General features: G+C 41.2%; 1 protein-coding gene across 2 annotated transcripts in view; it reads right to left on the minus strand.

Moving 5' to 3' along the window:
• Window positions 1-23,207, minus strand: part of CHRDL1 (chordin like 1) — a 37,392-nt gene extending 14,185 nt beyond the window's left edge. For both annotated transcript variants that reach the window (XM_058032679.1, XM_058032677.1), the window contains exons 1-4: window positions 23,148-23,207; window positions 20,195-20,336; window positions 18,369-18,481; window positions 14,386-14,479 (exon numbers count right to left, since the gene is read on the minus strand). In XM_058032679.1, the coding sequence (XP_057888662.1) occupies window positions 14,386-14,479; window positions 18,369-18,481; window positions 20,195-20,291 (304 nt within the window). In that variant the 5' untranslated portion in view covers window positions 20,292-20,336; window positions 23,148-23,207. The remainder of the gene's footprint in view (window positions 1-14,385; window positions 14,480-18,368; window positions 18,482-20,194; window positions 20,337-23,147) is intronic.
• Between the last annotated feature and the right edge of the window lie 532 nt (window positions 23,208-23,739).

Below are 23,739 nucleotides of genomic sequence, written 5' to 3' on the forward strand. Positions count from 1 at the left end.
ATTCACAATGTCATAAATACAGGGGAGGAAAAACTTCCCTTCTCCCTAATTTCTCTTTATTGTGGAAGGACAAGTTTTGTGATACTGCCAAGTACAAGTGATATGCTACTACCTTGCTGAACTCTGGTAAATGACACTTTGAAGTGACTGTCCCAGTTAATCCTAGGATGCTGACAACCGACTGCAAGGCCAGCACTAATGGCCCTGTCTCACGTGTGCCACAGGGCATGGATCATTCCTTGCCATCTACAGGCACAAACCTTTAGGTAGAGGAGCAGCAGTAATGATGATGGGACTGCCAAGAGAGAGCCATGTACTATTTATTCCTAGTGGCTTTCACAATTCATTGCTGCTGCTGTTTTCAAAACGGGCAAAACTTGTCAAAGCAGATGCCAAAAGCTAACCAAAAGTTGATTTTTCTCTGACATGCACTAATGCACTCTCATTTTAATGTCAGATGTACAGATGAGGGAACTTTGCAGAATTCGATGCATATGACAAAGTGCACAATATGGCAGCATCAATTCAACTCTGAAACCTCCTGCTTCAACTCAGGATCATATTGAGTTCTGCACCACATGGGTTAAATGTTTTTCTAAGCCATAAAGCTATCCATACCTTATGCTAAAACATCCCCTAGATTGTTTAGCTCTTTGCAGTTGATAAACTGTGCAAAGGGAGTACACTTTAACCATGAAATGTAAGTTACTTGATACTGCTTGGGCAGTGAACCTGGCACTACATATTTATATTCACATGAATTTAGCATCTCAGCATGGGAAAAGACATTTCAAACAAGGGCTCTGTGGAAGTAACAGTGGAGTGTTTGTTCTCTGGAGCCCAAATCACAGCAGATTTCTAGGAATGCAGCTGAAATTTCAATCAGTGGGTTTGGGCTTTCATGTAAAAGAAACCTGAATATTCAGGTTTTCCTACAGTCCCTTTCATTACCTATCAGATAAACCTGGAGATATTTTTCTGTGAAACCATGACACCACAGAACGTACATTTTTCTGCTGTGAGCTCAAGTGAAAAGGCAGTTTTCTGCTGGTATGCACTGCCATTAAACACATTTAGTTTTCCATAAAAGCATATATTAATAACATTGGTCCATCAAATATTAACACTTTAAATGGGTAATGTGAAATCTGTCTGTGGAACATACATGTACTACAGTATTTGAGAGTGTATGGGGTCAGCAAAGTCCATCTGTAGGAGACTGGCAGAAGTCAGCTAGTCAGGGTTCCTTGCCTGACATTTCACTGCCTGACACATTTGGTGTTTGCACTTCCACAGCTGAAACACTGGATTCATCATTATTTCAAAGCAATCAAGAGTGTCAAATGACACCTTTCCAAAATCTTACAAAGAGTACAAAGTCCTGATAACATCTGTGTTTGGCACAGAAATGCATTGCTTTTGGCACTTAATGGTTTGCTAGTAATGCACAGTCTGAAATGGCAAGATGTATGCTCTAATTAAGAAATCCTTCAAAAGTCATCAGGAAAAAATTCAATTGACAAATTCAGCTACTATTTATGCCCAAATATTGGAAAATATGGATTAAAAGGCACTTTTCAGGACTGGGATGCCTCCCAAAACTAAAATCTCTTTCTTGGGTTTTCTGAGAGTCATCTCATGGAAAGCAGGAGGAAAGACTGACAAACCTTTAGTTATCCCCTTGCCCCTTGAGCAACTGGAAGAGCAGAAGACTGGAAAGAAATTAAAATGGGAGGAGAAATGAAAGGATAACACAGATGGTCCTTGACTGGAGACAAGGCCCTGTTCACAGAGCCTCTGCAGGACATTGCTGTGCCCATGTGGGATGCCTGTCCAAAAGCAGTGTGTGTTCTGCTTGTGGGCTGACATTTGCTAAGACCAACACCTGAATGACAGACCATGACTTTTCAGAGTGTTGGATGAAGGGAGTAAATTTTACTGCAGATTTATCTTGGTATATGCCACATCACTCAGTTCTGCAGGAAATCATCAAATGCCCTTTAACTGTGGCTTCTATATAAGGAAGGAGGATGGTGAAACTTTTATTGCTTGGAAAATGGTGGCAGAGAGAGCTGCACTAGGTAGTTGTTTTCATCTGTATTTCTTTTAATTGATCACAGAGGTGGGCCTGTGACAGCTAAATCATTACATGCAGCCCAAAACACATCTACATCTGCCTGTCTGGAATTTGGGATGAATTTCTATGGCTATTTTAAACCAGAGAATCACAGGATCATTAAGGTTGGAAAGGACCATTAAGATTATCAAGTCCAACTTTCAACTTAGTACCACCACCATGATCACCACTAAACCATGTCCTCAAATACCACAGCCACATGTTTTTTGAACACTTCCAAGGATGAGGATGCCACCACTTCCCTAGGCAGTTTGTTCCAGTGCTTGACAACCCTGTCTGTCAAAACATTCTAAACATACCTAATGTAAACTTGCCCTGATGCAACTTGAGGCTATTTCCTCTCATCCTGTCACTTGTTACCTGGGAGATGAGACTGACACCCACCTCACTACAACCTCCTTTCAGGGAATTGAAGTCATATTTGATTAAATAATTGTAAGAGAAGTCAGTTTCCATTCAGGACATAAGACCATGATTTAAGTCCTATGCACAGGCCTGTCCATGTGGTCATCTTTTAGCACAATAAGTGACTGGACATATTTCATTATTGCAGAGAGTGAGGTCTTAAAAAGTCTTCAGATCAAGACCACATTACTTGTTATTGCAAAAAATATATATACAGTCATATATTGGAGATGGCATATTGAAGAGCACAACTGATCCTCTCCAAACACAGCATTTGCCTGGAGCTGCAAGGAAGATTTGTTTATTTTTTTGTGTCCAAATATAATTTCTGTCTGGTGCAGTTTCTCTCTCTGTCTAACTCTGCTGGTGTGTGACTGATTTTCTTAACTCAGACTTGGTTTCTTTTCTAATGCTTTTTAAATCATGGCTAATTAGAGGAGTTCAGACTCCCCCATGATATCATATTCTCCTGTAGAATGTGAAATTAGAGTCATTGTGGATTGTTTTAATAAGTGCCAGGTTTGAGCTTTGAAAAATTTGGTCATTAATACTGATATCAGCATACCTTTTTCTGTGCCTTAGAAAAGACAGGTTAGAATCAGATTAATTAACTGCAAATATGCTGCATTACTCAAAGCTCTATTTGTAAACCTTCCTTGCTAATCAGGACTGTTCCCAAAGCTTTATCTGGCATTTTAATGGTGCTGACTAACATTGCTTTAATTAGCTGCCTCTGTAAAGTACCAGGCAAACCATCTGTGTGAATCCTTTTAATTAACTGGGTTCCATCTAAGGGTTTTTCCTGGAGTTCTTAGCATGTCAGTGGAAGCAACATACAATGTATAGGGTAAAGATGTTATAGCATCACTGTAAAGGAAATATCTCTGTTTCTGTGGTTGGCATTTATTCTGTAAGGACTCAGAGTTCTGTATAGAAGTTGAGAGGCCATGCTTATATTTCCCTACAATTTTAGTGTGATCAAGATAAGACCATGAGTCTGCAATATGGACAGCAGTGATTTATCACCATCATTAGCATGAGGTAATGGCAGGAGCCAAGATGTACAACCTGGGCTTCACATGACCTGATACAGATTTCAATTTATCCTGTAAGTAACTTTAGAGGTTAAATCTGGCTGAAGAAATCATTCAGATTTTACAAACAGACAACAGAATACAACTGTATCAAAAATGGATTATATTCAAAACAATCCTTTTTTAAAAAGCAACTGGAGAATACAGTGGCTATGCCTGAATCCTTATATCCAAACATTCCTCTTTTCCAAACATGGGGTTCTGTCCAGCTTGTCTGCCTGGCCTGTTTTTCACTGATGCCCCATACACACAGGGTAAATTCCAGGCTTGATGAAGGCAATAGAAAGGTTTCCTTCAGGATTCAGCCAACATATGTGCTTGAATGCTGACTGTTGATCAACACAAACAGGATTTGTATCAACTCAGACCTGATGTAAAACTTGATGTGAAAGTCAACTATGAACTAGAAGTGCATACAGGTATAGTTCACAGATTTCATGAACTGTGGTTCATTTGACAGAGCATGCTAAGAAACACTATGGCAAAAATTTTGCCATGAAGGGATGCTACCTCAGTGTGAACTGCAGCACCAGTGCTTTCCTGATAGTCTGACAAAACAGTGTTAGATATGAATTTCATAAACCACAGAAATTTTATGGAAATTTTCTGGTTCAATGGAATCTGCTCCAATCACATTTTTTCATGGAAGCCTGTCTGGGTTCCTGATGCTCTGTCCATACTTGAGGTGTCAAAGGGCTAAGGTTTGAGGGAAGAGTCAAAAATGTACACATACCCGACTTTCCAGTCTTCTGGGAAAAACAGATTGTGTATCACATGGCTCACAGTCAGTTTTGGAAACACCATCTTTCAGCTTTTTATGTTTACAATTCTACTCCTTCCTGGATTGTTATAAAAACTTGGTCCTGAGATGCTTTACCCTTACTTGGACATAAAGCAGAAGAGCATCAGTTATTTGCTACTAATCCCTTGAATAGCTTAGGCAAATTCCATGGGCAGTTCCTGATGTTTAAAACATTGGTAATTTCTGCAAAAGTATTTATGTGCAGAGTAAAAAGCAGTAACCAGCTATGAGCAATCTAACCTTTTGGGAAATGGGAGATGACTTATTTGAGGAATGGCTTTAGGATCCAGGCCTTACTACAATCAATTAAGTGCTGAACTTGGATCCTTCTGGATAAAGACAAGAGTTACAGGTAAAATTACTAATGAACGATTTAGGACACTCCCTAACAAACTGGGAAAATTCACCTTAGAATCAGTACAGTCAGGCATGGTAATCAGTGAAGTGTTTATGATGTGACATCTGAAAGACAAAAAAATCAGCTGCTTTTGGGCACTCCTTGCCATTGGGGATAAGGAGACATCTTGGCTTTGTGACAGTCACTGTGCTTGGCTGTACTGACCTGCAGGTTGAAGTGAGTGTCCTCCTGAAATGGAGACTGCACTCATTGGCCAATGAAGGCACAAGCAAAGCTCATGCCACTCCTAACCCTCAGCAGGGTCTGCTGGGACCCTGCTCAGCACCTCAGCAAGGGTCTGTGGGGTTTTATTGCATTCTATTAGATGCTTTCTCCTATATTCTGTCCATTTGTGTTAATACTTAACACTCTCACTATTGCTTATTTTAGTATCAGAACATCTGGCAAAGAACATTTTTTAAAAATCCTACAGACTCTTGGCTTGCTGACTTAGAAACTATTTTTAAACTGCAACATTCAGAATCACCTAGTGTAATTTAATGAAAAAGATATGCTTTTAGTGTCCAGCAGAAAGGCTGAGTGCCCAGCCTGGCTTGGGTTTTACAGTTTGTCTATTTTATTAACCACCCTTATAAAAACAATCTAGTGCTAAACAATATGAAATTAATCACAAGGTCTAATGCCTTAAGAAACTTACCATACTGGGAACTGTTTTGCAGATAGTCTGTTGGGTTTTTTTAAAGCAGACAGATGATAGATTATGAATTTGAATACAGAGAGGATTTTATGAAACATGTTTTCTGAATCAACACAGAGCATAAGCATGTACAGACCAAGAGACTGAGGATTGTTTTGGAACCATATTCAGTAGAGAAGCAATTGGATTCTGCTGTAACTCTGGGACAACTGTTTGCACTGACATCGCTTCTGCACATTTCCTAGTATTCCCAGGGAGTTCTGCTACTTAATGTACACAATTGCAAGTGTCAGTTCAGTTTCAACAGGGACTCTAGAGCTCTCTGGGCTGTATCCTGGTGGAGGAAACTGTCCTTGGACACCAGCTGACCAGTGATCTCACATGCTGCTTTCTGTACCCCTCAAGTTGTAACAGCATCATGCAAGGCTGCATTACTTTCCTTGTAATTTAAAATTTGCCTAAAAATTATAGGTTACCCATTCAGAAGCCATACATAAAAAACAATTACGAAATAAAACACAATTCTTGGAAATGTGCAGACCACAAGCATTTCTAAAGCCAGAGACGAACAGACTTGAGTATCAAAGTACTTCTTCCTATTTTGCATATTGAAAATTCTGTGAAACCTGAATCAGCTCAGGCACACACACTGCCCAACACAAGTGGGCAGTACTTTCATTACCTGACATGTGCTTTTGGAAAACTCTTGGCTCAGGTAGGAGTTGCACATACCCCTAGGTCTCTTTGTTAAAAAAATATAGTTAATTTTCCTCTTTCATGGAGTCCAGGTCTCTTCCCTAGAAAAAAATCTATTCTATAGGGTAATGTAATAGAAAGATAGAGGGATGATTTTTGTGTCCTAAGTCTCTTAGTGGTTTTCATAGCAGCATTAAAGGCTCACAAAATAGGCTTCATGTTCCACTGCAAAAGGTTAATTCTAGGAGGCCCAAAATACTGAAGTAGTCTGGAATAACAGTAATGAGATAACTTATTCATGTGCAGAATCTGAATGGCAAATGGATTCAAACTGAAGGAGAGTTGGTTTAGATTAGGTATTAGGAAGAAATTAATTCCTGTGGGGATGATAAAGCCCTGGCACAGGTTGCCCAGAGAAGCTGTGGCTGCCCCATCCCTGGGACTGTTCAAGGTCAGGCTGGACAGATCTTTGTGCAGCCTGGTCTAGTGGAAGGTGTTCCTGCCCATGGCAGGGGTTGGAAGAACTTTAAGGTTCCTTCTAACCCAAACCATTCTATGATTCTATGAATTTACTTTTCTAGTTACTTTTGACTGCACAGACAGTTGAAACATGCTTGGATCCTCTGCGACCCTGACGTACAAGAGGAAAACACAGGGTAAATGGAAGGACTTCAAAATTCACTTTGTGAGAGGATCAGGGCTAAACTCCTCTCCCCAGCTTTTAAAATGCTGTGTGCCTCTTCTGGTTGCTGGAACAGCCACTTTGACAGCTAGATAAGCATGTAAAGATGTGAACAGTTGTTGAGCTGCTGAGATTAACAATGTCTGAATTAGCCTTCTTCCACATAAGGAATCAGAGCTCTGAAAAAGTGGTAATGAGTCCTTTGACTTCTTCAGCCAAAGCTCTTCCCTGTCTAAGTGTTAGTAACATTCCAAGTAAAAGATAAAGAAGCCTGCCTCCAGGCAAAAATCCTCTATGTTAGGCTGTTCCCTCTCCTCCACACAAGACAACAGAATATGGTTATTGTATATAAGGAACAGCTATTCAGTATGAGACATATTTGGAATAGAGGAGTAAATATGTGTTTATAATTTGATCCTTCAAAATTCAAAACAGAGCAGCCTAAGACGTAAAAGAGGTGAGGGAAGCATCCTGCAGAGATTATGCAGCTTGCTAGGAGAATGACAGTGAGATTTTCATCATAGTTATGTTGAATAAATCTGGAAAAACTCTGTTGATTGAACTAACCTCGATGCTATGTGTGCAAACCAAACTGTATTTTTTAAATGTTCTTTAAAAAAAGATCCTTATGTGTATATGGAAAAAAGATCACATAAATTATATTTTTCTGTGTTTATGCAGTGCATTTCATGCAGAAATAGTAGTACTTTATATAACACAGAGCGCTTGCCTATTTTCCTGCAGTTCCAGTGAAAGTAAGGTACAGTAAGAACAGTAGGTTTGCTTTGTACTCAGAGATCCAATTAATGTTTGTCTGCTGTACCCATTTGTACCAGAAAGGCCAGGGCAAAAAAGCAGATAACTGGGAACATGGATTTCCTCATTCTGCCACTGTGGTTCACATCCCATGATCTCCAGTGCAGGAAATGTTCCATGACCATATTTTGGCCACTTGGGTATGAGGTGCTGTGCTGGGGCTACTTGGTGAGAGGGGCCAAATGCAGAGGTGCTAAAGAACATAGAGTAGATAGGGAATCTCTGTCTTACAGGCAGTGAGGGACATTGTGGAATACAAGTTTCACGGTGACCTGGGGTAAAATATGCTCCATTTTTTCCAGAAGTTTTCCTCTCTACCAAACTTTCCTCAGTATCTGTAAAAACTTCTTGCATCCCTTTGCCTTGGAAAGGCAGGAAACCTGTCAGCACCTTTAACTCAGTTCTATACTCCAGCTTGCCTCTAGTGCAGCTTCAGGGCTGGATGTCTAAACTGAGCCCAGAGAGCAGCAGCACATGGCGGAATAAACTGCTACTGCAAATTGACTGTTTCGAGGTCAAAACCACCAACTGCTGAAAGGAGACTTTTTTACAGTGGTAAAGAAGTTTTTACCACTGTCACATCAAGTAGGGTAAAACACAAATATTCTAGAGCTACTTCATCACCAGAACTAAGTCCTGATTGATCATCTCATGAAAATACAGGAACCTCAGGCAGAGAAAACCTGTTATACTGTTTCAGTGCAGGGTTAGCTTCTAGGAGTCAGCTAGGATTATTTTAAGCAATCTTTGTGGCTGGAGGTGCTTGGGGAATTGTAGCACAGCCTATGAGACCAAATGGATTTCTTTCCTACTAAAAATTCTTTTGCCTAATTTCTTCCCTCTGCTTTTGTTTCCACTCTACACGAATGTGTCACCTCAAGGTCTGATCTGAAGTCCATTGAACTAAATAGATTTGGAACCTGGCCCAAACACCTACTCTGTGTGGCACAGCAAAAAGGCAGTTTCCCCTTTCATCTTCTGCTTCATATTTCTACCATATTCCTTAGGATTTCTAGAGAGAAGGACCATATCATCATCAGTAACTGCATCTGTTCTCAGAGAAGACCGAGTCCAAAAACAAAGTTAATAGATATCTGTCTATTGACTACAGTGGAAAGTGGATCAAGCCTCAGTCCATGTACATTTAGCCTTTTCTCTCAGTCATGCATCACAATCCAAATTATTACAAATCTGTTTTGTAAATTTGTAATATTACAAATTAAAGTGATGTGTTCAGGTTCCTTTAAAAAACAGCCAAAGCTGTGCAATGATGTTGTCTTTTAAGTACTGGTGGAGGCAGACAATAAATGTGGATGGAAAAGTTGTTCACTCTCCAAAAACTGCAAACACCAGCTCTAAATAAAATCCATATGTGCCTCTTGGAGGTGCAGGTGTCAACGATATTAAGCCACAAAGTGCTTTACATTAAAATAACTTTAAGGACCAGGTTAAGCTCTAAAAACTCCAGGGTAATTTGGAGTTAATCACCACAGCTAGTCTTTAATATGGTCAGACTGTAGAAAGTGTATGAAATTCATTGCTTGAAGGAGCTAGTAGCACTTTATGTAGACACTATGAACTTCCATCCAGATTCAAGGCAAAGATGTAGTTTCAGTTTAAACATTCAAAAGGCTGTTGCTTGCGTTTTAGCTTTCTGGGGCTATAGTCAAGCTCTTCGCATCATTTTAATATATTTTCTGCAGATTAATTTCCTGTGTTTTCTTTTATAGTTGCATAAAAAATTGCCTATCAATTGCCCAGAAACTCTGAAGGGCTCATAAAACACTTTCTAGGTTGCTCTAGTTTAATTCCTGCTCTCAAGTTAAAATATTATATGAATACACCAATCTCTCTACCACTGAGGAAACAAATTAAATGAAGCTTTGGTGCATTCTGAATCCTCTCTGAAGTCTCTTTGAAGGTCTTGGAAGTTATCTTGGAAAAATTCTGAGCAGCTTATCCTATCCTATCATGTCAGTCCAAAGAATTGAAGTTCTGTCATCCATGTGGGAAGGTACATATTTTTTCACATACATTTTGGATGCTGATATAAAGCTAGATTTTTTAAAAAAAATTATGGTCAAAAAAGCAGAATGGAAATGAGCAATAACCTCAATCTGGCTGTGACAGGAAACATTCCTTGAGGAAGGTAGTGACAAAAGCAAATCACAAACCAAATAAAATTATCTAAGCACATATCAATAAGAAAAAGACATCTCCCTGGAATGCCTATAGCATTATATTTCTAAAACAAATTTACTTCCAAATAAAAGTTAATTATAACTATCTGACAACTACCCAGTGTTAGGACTCACTTGCTGCTATGAGAAGGGTAGGTGGTAGCAAGCAGAGCTGCATAGAGGATGGAAGAGCTGGGCACAGTATCCCTTCCTCCATCCCAAAAATGTTCATGAATGGAAGGGTAAGAAGGTTAGAACTGAGAGCCTGAGAGCTCTGGTGTGTGAGGTGGGGAGAACCCAAAGCTTCTTCACCAAATGGTTTAATGTGTGTGCATTCTGCAATGGAAAAAGCACTCCACCAGAGCATTCCAACAGAAAGGGTTGAAGATTTTGGTTTAATTCAGTGCAAGATGTGCTGCACTATACACATGTTCTGTATTGACTTACAAAATGTCTGTCAGGTCAACATGCCCTGCACCTTGCAATGCTGAGTCTGTCTATACTGCAGAGTGTAGGCTGTCACCTGGACCAGCTCAGGCACTGCTGAAGGTAGCACTGAGCTCATGGCAGGCACATTTTTCCTGCTTCTTCAGCAAGTTTTGCAGTGAGTTCTGCACTGTCCCAGGATCTAAAATAGCCAGTTCAAAGGTTCAGGTATTACTGGGTCATGCTGCTGTCTACCATGCAGACAGAGCCTCACTCATTTTTAGGTGATTTTCTCAGCCCACTGTTGTGAGATACCTCATCTGGTACATCTTTAGACCTGCTATGGATATAGGTGACACCTTGCATTTCTGTATCTAAAGAGGAACAAAAGTACATCAGAAAAGTGGTTTGAATTTCATAAAGAAAAACCATAGTACCAAAGGAGCTTAAACTTAAACACGTTAGCAATATGAATGTTCTCAGAAGGTAGTGTGTTTAGTCAGGGCAGCAAGCTTAGAAAACACTGGAGCCAGATGGGCTGATTCATACATCAGCATGCAGCCTTATCTGCTGAGAAATCAAACCAGCAAATGGAATGTAGAAACCTTTTCTGAATCCTGCAATTGTGAATTTTTGCTTCTGATGTAAGCTTTTCTTAGGTTTACATATTTGATCTTCAGCTAGACTCTAAATACTTTGATTTATAATTGTTGAATGTAGAAATTATACAATCCACAATAAATGTTCCAGCTTTGAAGGCACTGTCCATAGAAGTGCCATAAAAGACAGCCACAGCTAAATGCCCAAAGAACTTCGACATGAAGTTTATTTTCATGGCAGGAGGCAGAAGCTCTGAAGTCCACTCTAGGTCATGAGCTAATCCAGATCTGAGAATGATGGTGAATTCTCTCCCTGACTACAAATCCCCTCTCCTCTGATGTCTGGAGCATCCTGAGGTGGAAGGAAGGAGATCAAGCTCAGAAGCATGTGATGTCCTTTGAGTCTCACTATTGTGTAAAAAGAGCCTCAATTCCTGTGACCCTAGGTTTTTGGTTACATATGTGTGATGATAAGAAGAATATAGTTCAGATGGTAAAATACTTTTCAGAGCTGCAAAAGAAAGGAATACCTAGATCTGTGTAGGAAACAAGGTGTGGATTTTGCCAATGCTAGAAAGAATACATTTTAAAAAAGAAAGGTTAGCAGGGAATCTGTGGTAGAAGCTGGTGAACCACTGATGGAAGCAGAAGATCCTTCATAACCTATGTCTGAAAACTACTTAAGACTCATGATGTCTGGTGCCAGGGAGACAGGATACAAACACTGCATCTCTTTGTGTCAGTGAGACCAGTGTCACTATGGATGCAGAAGACATTCATTCCAGGGAGAGAGCAGTGCCAACTTTTCTCAAAGGAATCCTTTCAACAGCTCCTTCACTTAGGTAGCTAAGAAGTTCAATGTCCAATGCAAGATGCTGCCTCCTGGCATTACCTCTGCTTCATTAAATAAGGAGACAGTGATTTCTGCAGTTACATTCTACAAGGCCTGCAGAGAGGCAAGAGAAGAGCCCCAGGTCCCTCTGACTAGCATTACTCATTTCTGTAATGCAGCTTGAGAAATGGAGGGGAACCATATGTGACAGAATATAATGAGCATTTATGAGAGAAACTCACATGGATGGCCAATGGCCAGAGTTCTCACACATTTCATTAAAAAATAACCAGGAAAAGCAGAGAAGTGAATTTCCTGCATATCATGGGATGTTGCACAAAAGACATTGTATGCTGGACACATAGGAATGGAAAGTTGGCACAAGATCTGCAAGAATGCTTGAGATACCTATTCAGATCAGGCATGAACAATTACCACTGAAGATAGAGCACCAAATATTATACACATAATCACTGCAGAAAGCAGAATGTAAATAACCCCTGAAATCACAGGAGAGTCCTGGTTCTCTTTTACCTAACATTGTTACAGATTAAATCAGGGGAAAAACAGACCTTAGTGGGACTCAGATTTTTAATGAGATAGTGCACAGCTAGCAATGTAATGGCCCATCATTTGTAGCAGATTGATTAAAAATAGATTTTATGAACAGCTAAGAGAAGATAATAGATCACAATTCAAGAAAGGCTCATTCTAATAATTTTCCATACTTATCAGTTTAAACATGGAGTACAAAATTCCAGCTGAAGACTATGAATAGGAAGAACTGAACTCGATAAAGTAGATATGAGAGTTTACACGGGGCCTTACTTTTCCTTACTAGATCATTGTGGAATGTTTTAAAATCTTCATAGGTATCATGACATTTACAAGCTGATGAACAGAAAAAAGCCAAAACATTTCATTGCCAAGCAAAACCGATCAATCTGGAAGCATTTATGTTTCTATAGTAAATACAATACAGAGATACTAAAAAATAATAGAAAAAGTTCCTGATTGAAAATGGCAATTATTGAGTAGGACTTTTGTGATTTAACTTAAACTGTCAAAAAGTAAGCATCCAGTTTTCCTGTGTTCCCTCAATAATCAGTGGAGAGTGACAGGCGTCTCCATGGGAAAAAGTCTTCTCATTCTGGGTGACAGGATGAATCACCCTCATGTTTCCAACAGCTGTAAAGGGTATCTAGATTATTGTCTTCCCAACCAAAGCTTAGATTAGCTGGAAAAACTGACCAGATTTTGGGCACACCACCACACCAGTCCTTCTTTTGATCTGGAAACAAAAGAGGGATCTGTGTTCCCAGCACCTTACTATTTTACTAAGTTCTAGTTTGCCAAAGAAAGCATTTTGCCTTAGAAATTTTCTTTCCTACCTAGTAGACCATTATAGAGAAAACTCCAATGGATGTTTTAAGAAAATTCCACTGGACATTCCAACTCCAAAGAGTTGTATTTAAAGTTGAATGGGCTCAATCTCATCCTAAGACACAAAAGCAGCATCACAGCATCAGATGAGTTATAAGCTCGAAATGGTTCTTCCTTGTCACTGGTTAAAAAAAGGATTCTGGATACCTAGATCACAATATTGATACACATATCTGATAGAGAGAGTAACCAATTGTCAGGGCAGATGAATCCAACCCAAAACTGATGTGTGGATACCATTTATTATCCAGTAAGTGCAGTGAACACATCAATCCCACCTGAACAGGAACCTTCTTGTGCACTCACATCCCTCTGGCTTTGTGCACTTACTGCCTCCTGCTGACAGGCTGTGCTCAGGGAACAGCTGCTTTCCTCAGACAATTAAACTCTGGAGAAAGCCAAATAAAACCCCTTTCTATGATGCTGCATGAATACTCTTTTATAATTGGAAATGTGGGGTGCCACTAAGACAGGCATTTAGGGAAAAGCCCCAGTCAATCTCCCAGCCATTAGGCCATGTCGGGAATGCTGGAACAGGCTTGTGAAAGATCCTGCTTAGTCTCTTTCATACAGTGGCTCTTAATAATGAGCATATAATAAATGTACAGTCTGGAGAATTTACTATACAGTATCCAATTGGATTTATATAGTCATAAACTTCCACAGCACTGCTTCTATGATTTACAACAGTCTCTACTAATTATGAAGCTATGCCTGGACCTGAGATGTAAAAGGTAAACGTTGCCAGACTGGTTGTACAGTGACACTATACAAATGCACACTTGCCAAAGCAATTTTGACTTGCTTGTTAACAGACAGCCATTGCAAATAACCATATATTTTGGTCTGCTCTTATGAAAAGCACCAAAACCAGAGACCTAGGAATTGTGAGATGGTGTTTTATTGTGATAGAGTTTAGAGATAAGGAGTCTGGAATGGACAGTCATTGAAAGGACTGCTGCTTTCTGTCTGGATTGTAAGGGATTGGACTTGGTAGCTTATCTGATCCCTTCAAAAGTCTATACTTCTGATTTCCTAAATAAAAATCACCATGGGAAATACTGCAACTTATTGTAGGACAAGCCTCTCATGACCTGAATGGATACAGGAGGATGTTTACTTCACAGAGGTTTTCCAGCACAAATATTTAATTTTGTTGTAACTCAGCATATTAAATAACTATTTCAGAAAGGACTATTTATCACTAATATGAATTACCTGGGCATCGTGGGCAGCACAGCTGTGGTACATGCACAGGGGAAGCACAGTGTAGACTTGGGCATCTTATTCTGCTGCACAAAACATTTCCATTCTGCAGATGGAACATAGTACATAGTATTTAAATGAAATGCACTGTCTTACAAATTTCTGTGTTCTCTATTCTACATCCAAACTTTTTTTTTAAAGCCTTTTTACAACATTCTGGTTTCACTCACACTGAGATATGCCTAGATACTTCCACTGCCTTTGAATTTATGCTGGAGGTCAGTAATCCTTAAAAACCTGAAAATCGGAGGAAGTATCTAAAAATGGACAGCAATGATCTCCATTTCTCTTTTTCTTTCCATTTGTCTTTTTCTTTTGAGCAGATTATGCTTAGGAGTTGTATTTCCAAAACTAAGACATGGATAAATGGTAGATCTTTGAGATATCCCCTACTGAGGGTTAGTTCAAGACCACAAGAGACAATAGCATCTGTAATTGTTCCTGAAAACTGTGGAGAGTCTTTTGTTTTCCTTTTATTGCTTTCCCAGTAGACAAAAAAACCCAGATGCTAAATAGCCATTTTTCTAAGAAACATGAGTTAAGTCTTGGGAATAGGGTTCATTATTCATGTCATTAACATAATATTCTATTTGACCACATCTAAGTTTGATTTATAATTAAAACACAGGGAATTTTCATTCTCCAGTGTCTGTAACCAGAAAAGACTATCCATTTCAAATTCCCATTTCCCATCTATAATTCATCCTCTTAATTTACCTCTGAGTTGCCCATATTTATAACAAGAAAGATCTTTCAGCATGAACATTGATACTAAGTTATGACTGTAGTTTTAGGTGGTGTCAGGACTAAACCTACTTTATTTTCATATGCCTTCTGGAGCACTGAAATGTTTTCAGTGGATGTGCAGAGTTCCCTAGACAGCACATGTATAGGCTTTTCTATTCATCCCTTTCAAAATAATTCATTGACAAATATCTGCAGACCACAGGCTGGAATCCTACTGTTAGATCATTGCTAGCCACAAACTACAGTTGTGCATCTGCTTTGGAAAGAGACACTAAACATGATTATCAACATCTGTTTCCAATAAGAACTGAAATGAAATATACTGATTTTGTAGAAGAGGAGCAAATTTTAGACTGTAGGATCTTGACAGAACAGGGGCTATCCCTGGTCTGCACAGCTGCTTGCCCAGCAGATGTGGGAGCCTTCCACTGCTGTGGAAGAGAGGCTGGCACTGCCTGCTGACCTGTCTCCATGTTGCTGGCTTGTCCTGTTCTGTGACCTCACTCTTTTTCATTTTAAGTCCTGTGGAATCTCCTGAGGTGAATGTTTACTTGCTGTGCATGGTCAGCTGTGGTAAAATTCTGCAGGCCAACTTTGCTGCTCCACAATGCCAGCCAGACTCCACTGTGTGCCTCAGGACAGAGCCATTTTACCTGATCCTGTGCTTAGTGAGACTGATCTTACACCTGCACTCACAGCTGGGAGAACAGCCCCAGCACCAGAGCAGGACCCAAGTGCTGGTCAGTCCCTCTAAGCCAGGGCCAAGGTCACATTTCTGCATCAGGTACCAGAGAGTGTTGATGATCTCTCTCCCAAAGCTGGGCTAGCAGTGCTGAGGGTGGAGAGCAGTCATTCAGCCTGAGATCTGCAGATATGACTGTGAACACAGCAAAAAACTGCTTTAAAAACCTGTATTTTAGGGAGTAAAATAATGATCTGACAAATTGTGAGTGCTCTATTTTACTTGACAGTAACAGTCAACAGGCTCCACTATGAACTGGAGGGGAGGAGGGGTTGTAAAAGGAAGGGGGAACAGGGTGAGAACACTGAATTATGTTTAGTTTTATTCTAGCTTAAGTATGTAAATTATAACTTGTAAAAATACAATACTATACACACACAAAAACAGGAAAGCTTTTTTTTTTTTAGTGCCAGGCTGTATAACTTGGCCTCTGTTTAGTTAATTTGCCTTGCCTTTTTCTTAAACATCAGAAGTGTGTGTGCTGGGGGGATGGACAGACAGACTGTTTAGAGACAGAGCAGAGATCTCTGTCTGCTGCCTGGCTGATGTGACTTGTTTTGTGCAGACATCACGTGGATCACGGTGTCTGTGGCCTGCAAAGACATTTTGATACACTGGACATAAAGACCCCTGGGGATTTTTTTGGTTTTCTCTGCAGTGTAAGGGCATCAGTTGCTGCATCAGACTCTGTACAGATCCTGCCAGGGAATAATATCTCTCACTTAGATCTCTCTGACTTGCTGTCTGTGGCACACTTTACTTTCATCTTTTACACTGTCATATGTCAGGTTTATGGCCTGTGCTCGTGCTATGTCATAATATGTTTTCTAATGCCTTTATTTTGCTAAAATTATAAATTGTTGAGGGTTTCCTGAGGGAAACTTCATGAACCTGATGAAGCTTCAGGAGCTTTCATGGTAGATCAGTGCTCTGAGGGCATGATTTTGGCCAGGACAAAACTCAAATGAGTGGTTGGATGCTACAGTTGTTATTTGCAATCATCTTCCTTGTAGACAACAAGAGCCACATTAAAGAGATCCCTCAGCATCCTCAGTGCTGAAATTATCCCAGGTTACATTTTGCACGCTCATGGCACACCAAAGGTAAAACATAGCAAACAAGGGAGTAAAGTCCAGTCCACTTCTGAGCTGCATGTACTGGAAGGTACCATAAGCAGTTTCCTTCTTTACTAAATCTGCTGCCCTGAACAATCACTTTGTCTTCCACACCCAAGTCAAAAAATAAAACAGACTCTGTTTTTTGGTGGCTTATAGTATGTGGGTGTGTCTGGGTCCCAGCAATGTTGTTGTCTAGAGAAGCTGACCAGGCACTTTCCCATCCCTCCAAACTGTCCAACATCTCTCTAAAAACCATTGAGCATTTATTTGTATCCAGATCTCAAGGATTTCCAGTTAATTTTTCCCCACCCATGACACATTCTTCCATTTAATGAGTGTTTCACTCCACACAAACTCTGAGGGAATTTTCAACTTGGCATATACATCAGCAAAAGTTGAGTGGAAACTCCTTTTTGCTCTAAACAAACACTTTCCTTTCCTTCCTACTACATTGTTTTTTCTCTCACAGCTGCATTCTGCAGCTAAACTTGTGGGACTACTGTTTGTGCATCTCTGTACTGAATTGTAGTAGCAGATTCCCTCAGAGCAAATGCTGCACAGGGGCCCAATATTTTACACTTGCAGGGAGGGAAAAGAGTGAGGAATACTTTATTCTTCATTAAATATAGCAGACAGAACTCAGCATCTGGAATGTCTCATGTGTTAGTGATTAAGATCCCTTACTGTTTATTTTAAAGTACTCTAAGGGACATAAACTGCCCTCATTTCTGTGCCTCCTCCCAGCTGTATCTGACATACTGTGGGGATCTCTGACTGCTGTGTTTTTGCATCAGCCATCAACTGATGGGAGCCCTTTCATGTTCTATCCAATTCTCTCTGCTCCCCACAACCTTTTCTCATGTTTCATCATCTCATTCTTCTTTGAGTGACTTTTACTAACAGTGATATCTAAGCCTGTTCCTTCAGCACTTTAGGGCAGCAGATGCTTTGACTGGAAGATGTTGGCAGTGTACATAGATCAAAGTACCAAATTCAGGTTCAGCATAATCATCCACATTGGTGGAACTGCAAGGATTATATTTAGGTAGTGGGGCCTGATCAGTTGAGATTTAATGCCCAGCATCCACAAAGCTTCTGGCTAATTAAGGAGTTGTTTTGTCTATGCTATGCAAGGATTTTTTGCCAGTATTGGCCTTCTCTGTTAATATTTTCCTTTCACTAGGACCACTTGCCTCTATTTCCTGCAGCCTGACCAGGACCCACTAGTGAAAATAGGTTTGGGCTTTGTCAAATGGTAGCTGCATGAGAAAGGATTCTAGTCAATGAAGCAAGCAGGAGTTGTAGGATCAATAATTCAGCAGTCCTACCTCTGAGCAAAGACAATTAACGCAGTAAACAAGGCCATACGGTTCTAGATAAGGATGCCATCTTTCTCCTACATGGTATTTCTTATCTTGAAACACACAGTATGTATCTGAATCTGTAAAACAGTAAAGAATTGAAAGAGCTATGAATGAAAATTTCCATTCCATTTTTATGAAGTATATTTAGATGTGCAGTTTTCTGTAAACTACTTTTTCTTTTCCTAAAGAATTACAGAACAGAAAGACCCTTAATTCCACATGCTGTTTTTTCTTAACTTCCAAACCAAAATAAATGGCATGGCCTCCCATTTTTTTTCCAAAATTGCAACTCCTGAAATGATGATTAAATGGCTTTTGTACAGGTGAGTTTATCCTTTCACCTGTTTAGCTAAGAAAATTTAAGTGCCTGATCACTCAAACAGGCTTATAGGAAACAAAATCTCTTCACTGCAAAGCCAAAGCAATTGGTTCAACTGAGGAAAATCCCACATTGTACCACAGAGAGATGCTTAAATAATTTATGCATCAGCTTTCAAAATATTTTAAATCTTTTGTTCACTAAGCACTTCTGATCTTGCAGTTACAGACTTGCAGAAATCCACATACAGGTCAGACATTATTGTCCTATCCCTTCCTGTCACACTATGGTTTCACACTGAAACCTCAGATCTCTACGATAAAAGGGTGTTTCTCATGTGCTTCCACGTGGGAATTCCTTTCTGTTATCTTAATGGTATCCAAGTACAGTTTAATTCATTACCCACAGTATAGATGATACTTCAGGATATCTTAAAAAATACCCATCTTCCATGTGCTAATCCAAGCCAGGGACAGTCTTCACATTCACTGGGCTAGAAGAAAGTAGCCAGAGCTAGGGACTGTTAGTAGAAGCTCTGATCTGTTTTCCCTTCACACAGGAGCATAACAAATGGAACACAGGATGTGAAAAAGCAGACAGCTGGAGTTTGGCAATTTCTCACTGTTCTTTCTTTGAACAAGGTTCCTGCACATGGTTTTTCTGTGAGTTAGTTCAGTGGGGCAGAGGGCCTTTCTGAAACTCATTCTCTTTTTTTTTCTCCCACCTTCCTTGGAAGCAGAACCTGCTAATACTGAGGCTAAAATTTTTAAAGGCAAATAATGTCTTTTGTAAGAAGGAGGCCAAACCCCAACCTGTGCGGGTAAGGAGAGCATTCCAGAGACTACTAACAAGGCTGAAGCAGTCAATAACTCCTAGGTTTATTTGGGTAGCTATTCCTGCTTGCCATGATTTCTGAAATATGTTAACATCTCCCACAGAGGACAGGCTTTACAGAAATGCTCCCTTTATTTTGTTTGTATTCTTTTCAATTCTTCTCATCAAGCTTTTGACAGTTTTTTAAGAGAGAGACTCTTAATTTTCTCAAAGGATGTTGAGAATCTAATCCAGTTCATATGAGGTTGTTTTTACAACACAACAGAACAGTCTTGGACAAGCTTTACACTAGCTGAAAACTTCAGCACAATAGTCTTACACATGGGACAGATCCAGATAATCTGTCATATGTTTACAGAGGTTACTAAATAGAATTAAGCACACTCTTGACTCAGGATATTTGAAATAAAACAGATTCTCCAACTGATGTGTTATGTTCTTTATGATGCACTATAACCTGTACAGCTTCAGGAAGATGTACCCCAAGTGTGGCTGTGGCCTGATTCCACTAAATACAGGATTAGAAGGAGGAAGACTGTTAGAAGGTTTAGGACATTCTTTTCTGAACCAAATCTGAAAATAGAAGGAAAATGTCCAATTTAGGTGAATGTGACAGCTTTGTTTGAAGTCTACTTACGTTTTACTTGTTCTAGTTTACCTCCATCTATGAAAAGGAGACAGAGCACACCAAAAAAGATAAAATGAAAATTCTCCAATATCCACTTTCTTTCCATCTTTATCGTCAACAGGAAAAGAGCCTCCAAGAAGAGAATGTTGAGCTGTTGGGAAAAAATATTAATTAAAGTAAAATCTTGTAAGATACTAAATTATTTCATCCAGCACACAGAATTCTTAAACTACCAGAACAAAAAAAAAAAAAAAAAAAAAATCTGTATCATGCATCTTCCTTTCATGGAAACAGCTTTGCCTTCAGGTAATTTAATTTTTGGAAAAAGGGCCACATTCCTATTCATGAAAGCTGAAAACTGGATATTCCTTCTAAAAATGTCCTTATTTTATTTCAAAGCAATCTGGCAAGGAAGCAATCTAAATTCCCAAAAGTTCTCTTTCCCAGGAAACATGTTTGGGCTATGTTCTTGTAGAGCATCACTTTTAGAGATACCTTTGGTGTCAATTGCAACATGTTTGCTTCATCCTAAAGTTAACCTTGTTGTCCCTGGAGTACAGGTCCTGTGGAAATCCCTGTTCAGGGTGAACCACTGGCCCTGCTGCAGCAGTGGGAGTTCTCCTGACCACATCTAATAGGCTTCCAGCCCTATTCAGCTCTCCCCTTCGCCCCTCTCCCCACCACTATTGTTCTGGTACTGTGTAGAATTAATTTTTCTAGAGTTAACCCTTCTGCTGCCTTGATAGCTGAGAGCAGAGTGGGGGAATGACTTGGCATCTTCATTCCTGTGGATCTTTAATGTCAAAATCCTGCATGTGGAGCAAAGCTTAATTTATTCTTCTCTGTGTGGTGCAGAGCTGGTATTGTACTTGCTGCATGCGCCATTCTGTTTATCTTTTTCTGGGGTTTAACAAGTGAATTATTTTATGGAAATAATTAACTAATTAACTAAAGCAGATTTTTTAAAATACAGCCAACTCAAGATTTTACTATTTTGCTGCTCCAATGCTTATAAACATTCATTGCAAAAGTGTTATCTTCCCAGAGTGCACTTGTCCATAACTTAGAACTGGAAAGATTTGGGTATGATTTTAAAAGCCTTGATATGGATTCACTATTAGTTTTACAGAAGCTTAAAAACCCCAAAAAGAGTCACTATTGGAAAAATGAGCAGTCTGTTTTGTAAACTAATATGGCCTCTTCAGATTTCACGTAAATAACAGAACTGTATATAAATATGTTCAAACTTACAAATAATCAAGGCAAAAATAATAATTTACATAGGCATAAGTACAGCGGTGGATAACTTAAAAGAAATTAAACAGTAAGTTAAAAAGCCATCAAAATGAAGATCTTCCTGTTAAGACTGTTGAGACCTAGGATACTGTAACAAAGGGTGTGTGATCTGATTTTATCAGCAGCTTCATTACCTTCATTGTTCAAAAATTCTCTGTATTCCCAAACCACAACCACAATGGACATCTTCCTTAACTAACTAAACCTGTGCCACTACTCTGTGCTCAGTTAAGCTCAATCAAAACAATGCAAATTGCCTCTGAAAATGTTTAAAGAAACCTCTTCTTTAAAGCAAGTCCCTATTCAGTAACAAAACATAACTTTCCATTTATTTTGCAAGTTGAGAATAATGTTTCAATTTCAGAAGAAGAGTTTAAGTAATTTTTCTCTTTCCAATATTCAAATCACACAGGACATTTTTGAAGCCAAACATGCTTTTAAAAACCTGTTTAACATTAAAACCTCATAATTTAGTCCCAGGACATCATGCATGCATTCAGAACAACAGTAGCACATCACTGGGACTAGCAGAAATGTGAATGTTTGAATATTTCAGCTTTCTTAGGGATTGCTTAAGCAAACAATAATTATAAATGGTGCACAATTATCCTTCGTACAGCACCTTATCTGTTAGCTAGGTTGGTTAGTTGGAATAGAAAGGCTCAGAAATCGACCCATTTTAAATATCAGGTCTTGAAAAGGGAAGAACATTACAAAACTTGGACTGCTTGTTTTTAGAAATGCTGCACAGTAATGTGAGATGGAGGAGTTAATAACAGAAATGGGATGGAGACTTTTGATGTCTTTCTTAATTCTCTTTAATTTCTGCATTGTTGTTACTCCAAATATAAACACATACTTTTCACTATTAGGACACTCCCTTTATTTCCCCAAAGGGCAACGTCCTAAAAATATTCCTGGATTTAAATAATCTCAGTTAGTATTAACCTGTTAATTATTGGTGTATTTTCTGCATTGTAGAAACAATTAAAGTCATCCACACCGTAGTTAGTGTGGATGACTTTAATTACTTAGTGAAATAAAGCAGAAGGGGCTCTGTTTAACGCCTCTCCCTCCAAAGAGCCCGGCTTGTTAACTACAAGAGGCGGTGTCCGGCCTCGCCACATTTTACGATTAGAGAAAAAACCCCGCAAAATCCAAAAATGGCAGTGCCGAGGGCAGCTGGCCGGGGCTGCGGCGATGCAGCGGCGGGGACGGCCCAGCCCCGACGGCCGCGCTCCCTCCATCACCCGCAGCGCGAACCCTGAACCCTGTCCCTCCGCTCCTCCCGAGCCTTCATCCCTGCGGCGCGTCCGCCCGCCGCCGTCGGGAGGTGGCCGCAGGCGGGGGCTCTCCCGCGGGCTCCGCTCTCGCTGTCTGACAGAGCAGCCGCCCCTTGGTCGCCGGCCCGGGGAGCGCCCGCCGCCCCGCCCGGGGCCGGGAGGGGAGCTCGGCTCGGGGCTGCCCCTGCCCGGGGCCGGGCCAGGTGCCGGCGCTGCCCCGAGGGGGCGGCGGGACATGGATGGACCTGCGGAACGGGAAGGACGGAACGCCCGGGAGGCGTCGAGTCCCCGCGCTGGGCTGTCCGTGCCGCGGCCTCGGCAGCAGCTCCGGCAGCGGCACCGCGCCTTCCCAGGGCCTCGTTCGGACAGCAAAGCTCACAAACCTGGGGCAGGGCTGGAGGCCGCTCCGCTCCGCTCGGACACCGCCGCGAACAGCGCTCGGGCTGGGGCGACCGCGCGGCTCCGCGCTCCGCTCCGCGGGTACGGGGCGTCCGGCCAGGCGGGCTCCGCTGCTCGCTCACGTTGCCATAATCTTCTCCCGCGGCTTTTAGGTGTCCCCTTCGATTGGGTAGTGGGGGGGCAAGCAGGGGACGGAGGGGGTCCTGCCGCCGCCGCCGCCAGCCCTCGACCCCCGAGCGATGGACGGGAGCGGAGAGGGAGGGATCCGCTACGCCCGAGCTGCGGGGTGGGCGCTCCGGAAGGTCCCGGGCTGGGGCACCTGCCACCGCCTGCCGCCCCGGCGAGGAGCGCAGCGAGGCCCCGCGGCCGGAGGATGCTCGGCGGCGGGTCCTGCCCCGCAGCCCCGGCGGCAGCGAGCGGCGGCGGGAGGCGGGGTGAGCAGGTCCGCCTCCGCCCCGGCCCCCTCCTCGCCCGCGCCCCGCGCCCGCCGCCCGGCCCGGCACAGCGGCGTGACTGACACGGCCGGGGTGGAGCCGCTCCGCCACGGGGGGCCGCGGACAGGGGCGACACCGGACG

The sequence above is a fragment of the Melospiza georgiana genome, chromosome 12 (genome assembly GCF_028018845.1).
Source record: "Melospiza georgiana isolate bMelGeo1 chromosome 12, bMelGeo1.pri, whole genome shotgun sequence".
Lineage (NCBI taxonomy): Eukaryota > Metazoa > Chordata > Aves > Passeriformes > Passerellidae > Melospiza > Melospiza georgiana.